Source organism: Seriola dumerili, unplaced genomic scaffold, assembly GCF_002260705.1.
Source record: "Seriola dumerili isolate Sdu_G_001 unplaced genomic scaffold, Sdu_1.0 BDQW01000260.1, whole genome shotgun sequence".
Lineage (NCBI taxonomy): Eukaryota > Metazoa > Chordata > Actinopteri > Carangiformes > Carangidae > Seriola > Seriola dumerili.
This window is the reverse complement of record NW_019174515.1, coordinates 1,189,890-1,196,598: the sequence shown is the minus strand read 5'-3', so window position 1 is coordinate 1,196,598 and position 6,709 is coordinate 1,189,890. Positions and strand designations below refer to the sequence as shown.

The 6,709-nt window shown below is 39.4% G+C and overlaps 1 protein-coding gene across 1 annotated transcript; it reads right to left on the bottom strand.

Annotated features, from left to right (window-relative positions):
• Nucleotides 1-101: 101 nt before the first annotated feature.
• Nucleotides 102-3,794, bottom strand: b9d1 (B9 domain containing 1). Its single transcript, XM_022756971.1, has 7 exons — nucleotides 3,609-3,794; nucleotides 3,394-3,462; nucleotides 2,268-2,379; nucleotides 1,999-2,095; nucleotides 1,678-1,740; nucleotides 810-877; nucleotides 102-552 (listed from the first exon to the last, which is right to left on the bottom strand). Exons 1-7 carry the CDS (start codon nucleotides 3,669-3,671, stop codon nucleotides 395-397), a joined length of 630 nt encoding a protein of 209 aa, XP_022612692.1. The 5' UTR covers nucleotides 3,672-3,794; the 3' UTR covers nucleotides 102-394.
• Nucleotides 3,795-6,709: the final 2,915 nt, after the last annotated feature.

Here is a 6,709-nt window from a genome sequence, read left to right as displayed (position 1 = left end):
TCAGTGACATATGCTTTTAACAATATAAATTTAGTCAAAACATTCAAATGTGAAAAAGTACATTTATTTAAGAAAGTAAAAAAAAAATAGTACAGCAAATACATTTTAAAACGGTTTAAAACAGCTTTGAATGTATCTAGTAAAATTTTAAAAATTTTATTTCTACACATTTTACTATGAAAAATTGTGTGTGTGTTCTGGTGTTCTTGCCACTTTGTTTCTGAAGTGAAGTGGCTGTGGCAACAGTCAACTGGACAACTGGGGAAAGTTAGAGACATTTTCTATTTAACGTGTTGTGCTTTCGTTTTGGTGGGGACCAAGCATCCTTGATGGCAAAAAAAGAAAAAGAATAGCTGCAAGTTGTATCTCAAGAAAAACAAAGTCTCATATGTTATTACATATTGTATGGTTGTTCCTCTGTTGACCAGCCAGATGTGACAGATGGTGTGTTTGCAGGGCTTGATGGCCCTGTGTCATAGCCCAGCTTCTTCATGTCTTTAGTCATGATGTGAAAGGAAACTGTGACAAAGCCCTGGGAACGAACCCGCGTCACTGCAAACACATATCGTACAGGATACATATTGTAGAAATAACAATGTTAAAAGACTTGAACACAATTTTAACATAAAACATACTTAATTAATTAAATGGGAATTGAAGTGTGTACCTCACTAAAATTATTTGGTAATTTAGTAACTTCAAATATTTCCTATCTATATAGAAGAAATTTACATTACATTGGGTAAAATGCATTAAACTCCCGAGTTCCACATGTCCACATCTATTTATTAGAGAGAGCAGCAACAAACCTTCTCTGCCTTCACCCTGGGCCACTACTTTAGGGTCTGTGTACTCGGGCCGCCGTCCCAACAGCCAGCTAAACAAGGAGAAAACCAGGTTAAGAAGTACAGATAGAAAAAAAAAAACTAAAGATGGAAAGAGAGACAGGCATGACACCTCTAAGTCAACTGCCAATATACTGTATATATTTTATAGACTGATGGATTAGCCACCGATACATGAGGTTAATTTTGGGCTTTTACTTCAAGATGTACATTGTTTTTTCCAGTATCATTCTCTTTCTGGCAATTTGTTTAAGCAATTTTCAAACTTTTCATGAAGAGAAATCTTGTGCTGCAAATTGATTCAACCAATCAGAAAATATTATGCACTTCCTATCCTATATTATCCCCTTCTCCGACACACAGCAAGTGACACGTTAATGTACGTGTAAAGTATAACTAGGTAGAGTGCATTAGCAAAAAAGAGAACCGTCTACTTATACCTGTCACATTTTCCCAGATCAAGTGGGAAAACAAAATCTGCTAACCATTGTTGCTGTTTAAATTGTGAATCCAAAGGACCAGATGTGCATCTGTACATCGTTAACAGCCTACTGTGTTGTTGGGAATTGAAAAAAACAGTGAATACCTTGTGAATACCAATGTCTTTCCGTGCACTGATAACAGCAGCTGGGAAACAACACACATTGATGTGGAGTAATCTCACATTAGAGGCCAAAGACTTTAGCCTCAGTGGGACTCACACGGAGGAGCAGTAAATATTTGATAACACTCGGAGATCGGCTGTTTCACCCAGCTGGCACAACTCATCAGTCACAGCGTTACAGCTGCTGAGAGAGAGAAAACTAAACACAAAACTGTTCACATATCTCACCTTGTGAATTTCTGAAGTCTCCATGTGGGCTCAGGAACAAACATGGGGATGGTTCGCGTATGTCTGGGAAATAAAACACATAACAGAAAATAAACAAGTACAATTCAATCACATCAAGCAAAAATCACACCCCACCTTACTGTGGTTACGCTTTATTCTTGCGAAGGAAAAAAGTCATATGTGAATGCTTTAGGAAGGAATGTGAAATTTTTCTAACTAGTCACTTAAAATGCAAGCACTAGTACTACTAAAATTGATGCCTTCTTTTAGTATAATTAAAAAAAACAAAAAACAGAAGAAGTTTATGGAGGGTGTACTGACTGTCCAGGAGTGAAGGGGATGTGTGTTGCTCCATAGCCCCGGACCACATCGTTGCCAAACACATCTGGACCATACACACTTACCACAAGCTGAGGCCCTGTAAAATGAAGAGGAAATCCAAACTGAAATCTTAGTATTATTCATACTTTTTATAGAATATGATTTGTATAGGAATGTCGGTGATATTTATCAATTCAACTCATGGATAAACAACAGTGACAGCTGCCAACCAACAGTGCGTGGTTTGTATATGTGTGAGTAATGCTTACATCCAGATGGGTTTGTGCTCTTAAATGTTGTTTCCAGTGGGAAGTTCCATATTAATCTGTGTGAAGACTGACTGCCTTTACAGGTTATTTGAGTGATGCCTTCCTCCAACCCCTAGAGAGAAACAAGACAGACACAAAGATTTACAAATAAGATGATAACCAGACATGAGTTTACCTCTTCTATGTCTTCTTTTATGGATATTATGAAATATTAGTATTTTTCAAACCTTTGGGAATAATTAATGGTTCCTAACATCAGAGTTAATGAGCATGGTCTTCCTTAAAGAACAGAACAATAGCACTACACCATTATACCTTACTGCAGCGCTGTTGTTGCATCCTGAAAACATTCTCTACAATTTTATAATAAAATAGGTGAATTAGCCCATCACATTCATAGACAAGAATTTATATTCTAAGGAGACCCTTGTAAACCTGAATTAAGAGTTCTGTATTAATTTATCTAAAGTTGACCGCCCTGTTAACAAAGATAACACCTTAGTCCCTGGTCACCATGCTCATGATGAGATTTAATGCAATTAGCCGAAAAGCTTTACAAACTTTACATTAAAGAGTAACTTGAATGCTGGCACACAAATATACAATGGCTGTCCGTAACCATCAGTTATTTTCATTATTAACTGATCCGTTGATTATTTTGATAAATGGATATGTTATTTAGTCAATTAAATGTCAGAAAAAATTTAATAATGTCCATCACAAATACCAAGTACCCAGCCAACAGACAAAACACTAATATATTACATTTATAGTGACATAAAACAGATTAAAACAGTAAATGTGCTCATTTGAGAAGAAATGTTTGAGAGATGACTTCCGCAATTATTTGATTACCAACTGGAGTTATAATTGCCTAATTGTTTCAGCACTGAACTACACATTTGTATAAAGGTTTATATTATGAATACATTTCTTTTAAGGCTTGCTTTGTAGAAGAGCTTCTACATGAAAACAAGCACGCACGGCTTGATTTTCAGGTCACCAAAATTTAGACAGAATATAATGCATAACTTGCATTCAGATGGGTGAGTATGAAGTTTGGTGCATTAATAATATAAGACAGTCGTAAAAGACACATCCTTCATGTCATCCGCCAGCTACTCACCGAGGTGGGAGCCCAGTCGTGTCCGTAGACAAAACAGTATTTACAATATAGGTTGTCATACTCTGGAAACTGAAATACAACACGAAAGTACAAGACGTTAACTCCCTACCTGTGTGTAACGAAACACAAATTCGGATAAAAAACACATGCTACCAGTATTGCTGATGCTAAAGAAAATTGTTGCTAGGCTAGGCTAACTAAGAGAAACCACTCACATTAGCTCCCTCAATTTGACCGTTCACTGTGAGGAGAAACACTGACTGGTTGCTCGTGGCCATAACAGCTTCGGTTAGTAAACATAAAAATTAAATGAGTCTTTGTTTCACGACTAACTATTATTATGAAGTCAGTTCAGAAAAATCCTACTGCTACTCATTGAAACAAGCCCCGTCCGTTGCTAGGACGACGCTTGCTCCTCCTCATGGCAACCAACTAGGTCCAAACTGAACGGAAGCGCAGAAGAGCTGCTGAACTATAACTGATGTCCACAAGATGGCGGCGGTGTTTCAAACACGCGTGCGTTCGATTGAAGTTCTTCTGACGCAAAAGATGCCCTCACCTGCACCGGAAAATAACTTTTACACCATGTACAATGTTGGCGCAGGGCTACTTCAAGTCGAACACAACATGGCCCCAGTTAGAAAGGCCGTGGCTGCCTTTTAATTAATCAAATTGCACGACAACTGAGGAACTCTGTCTGCAGAAGAAGACCACGAAATGTGGCGCATGCTTCAGAAACGCAGTAAGTGGACTTTGAGTGGAGCAGTTTTGTGAAGAAAATTCCATGAAGTTTTTAGCTGTTGTGGGAAGGGGAAAATGGGAAATGTGTTTTTTTTCTTTCTTTTTTTTTTTATAGGCAATTGATTCCAGATAGCAACCTGAAAAAAACTAGGTTACATTTACCTTATTTATCCCCAGCTCCAAGGTTAACCCAGTACAGTCAATATATGAATTTCATCAATTCCCAGAAAGTCCAAAGTCAACTATTATTCAACTATAAAACTTGAATTAAACATTTGCTTTAAACACAAACAAAATATTAATTTTCCAGTTGATAACTTTGTGCAGTGCTGTGTGCCACTGAGAATAACAAGGACATGTTCTCAGAGAGGGAGATTTCTCTCAATATTCTTGCATTTGAGAATAAATTAGATGAAACATATTTTATAATTATACACCAGAATCATCAGTATATGTGATCTTGCATTGTAGAGCCTTTGACACAGCTTTTGGCTATCACATTAACAGAAACCATAATCTAACAGTTAAATTGATATATTAATTGTTGAAATTGTGTTTTGGTAGAGGGTGTTATACTCTGAGAATTTAGACTTGTATTCTCATTAATCCTAAAATCCACCCTGACTGTGTCTCTGTTCCTGTGTAACCAAAGCCTAGGATTCACTTAAAAAAAACTGTCTGACAGCATTTACACATGCCTGAATGACATGCTGTGCTGAAGCAAACAATAATTACAGTGGGCCACATATGATGTCTCCCACAACACCATATTGCTGTGAGGAGCGTGGCCTGTTATAAAGGACATTGCACTCAAAATAGCCTATACTTCAGGGTAATTATTAGGCTACGTATCCATTAGCTGCCTTTGTTCAGATAATTAGCTATGTTTTAGTTTTAGGTTGGGAAATCAATTGTTTCTATCAGCTCTGTCACACACACCAATAATTTCCCCCTCTGTCCTTCTGCCCACTCCCACACCACTCTTTCTTTCTGTCTGTGTTATAGGTTGGTGTGTGTCGTGCTGTCAGACAGCAGCGGGCCCCCTGAGTCTCTGACCTTTATTAGTGCCCAAACAGCAGCTCTCTTTCCATCCTCCATCCTTTCACCACTCTGTTCATCCACCCTCCCCAAAGCTTGTGTCGTTTTTTTTTGCCCTGTCTCCCATCATAACCTGCTCATTATGAAGTCAAGAAAGCAATAACCTGGCAGAAGTAAACAGGCCATCATTACATATTCAGCCGACAGACATCAGCCATCCCCAAAGTCTCAGACTTTCATGTAAATATCAATAAGATTGCACTGTAGCCTTGTCCGATAAATGCAGTAAGTAATTCTCTTCTACGTGTATCCTCTCTCCACTGGCACTTCCATCCTTCCTCCCTCTCCTTCACTCATTGATTCCTTACTCCCTTCATCCAACTCCTATCATCCTCCTTTTGACCTCTTTAAGTCTTCTTCCTCCCTCTTATACCTCTCCTCTGCTGTACCTCTTCTTCTCCATCTCCAATCCATCCTTTTTCTGTCCAACTATTTTTCTACCGTCCCTTAGTCCCCCACTAACACCATATCACTTTTCATGTCATTCCCAGCATCCCTCTATCCCTCCTTCTTTTCATCCCACCACTTCATTGATCCTCCTTCTTCTCCACCTGCCAAATTTGTATCTCTTTGTGTTTCTCCACCTCCTGCAATCCTTCTGTCCTGTTTTCATCTCTCATCATCTCCCTATTGCTTTTTCTCCTCTTGCCAGCATCTCTCTCTTCTTCCTCCCCAATGTCCTGCCCATTTCTCTTCTTCATCCCCCTCCCCACAACAACCTCCTTGTCTCTTTCTCCTCCTCTGAACATGTAACTCTTCTCCTCCCTTCTTTAGTCTCCTTTCCTTATTCACCTGTCATGGCTCCGTCCCTCAGTTTCCTCTGCTCTCCGCCCTCCTGTACCTTTCTCTCCTCACCCTCTCATCTCTCTGACCCTCTTTTGGGCTCCATCTCTCTACCTTCTCCTTCTTGCCAAATGCCCGATTTAGAGTCAGACAGCCTCACGACTGGCGGCCCATTTAAAGCCGCTGTGGAGTGGCCAATCCAAAGGCATCCTCTGGCCCCTATGAGATCTCATTTTCTCTGGACTTTTTACCTAAAAACATGTACACTTGTAAAATCTGGAGTGTTTTTCTTCAATTTCCACATTCTTTGTGTGTGCATTTCCAAATATAAGCCCACAGAATTGGCCTGGAAATGGCTATGGGAGGTAGTAACACATAATAGGGCTGTTTATAATCTCACTGAACATGGGAACACACAGTGCCAAGTGCCTTTCACAGGTCCCTACATGATTGAAAGTGAAACAGCATGTTTCTGGTATGTATTCTTAATGGATATATCTTTATGTCACAGAGCACACAGTGATCTCATGCCTGGAGGCTGCAGCATCTTGGAGAAAATGCCTCGCTGAAGTGCCCTTCACAGGTGGCTACTGGGGGAGTGTGATTCATCCAGAACAGGGGTGGAGAGAGGTATAGTAGAGAAACACCGCTTTCCTATTTTTGCTTAAACACACATGCACACACCATACAGATA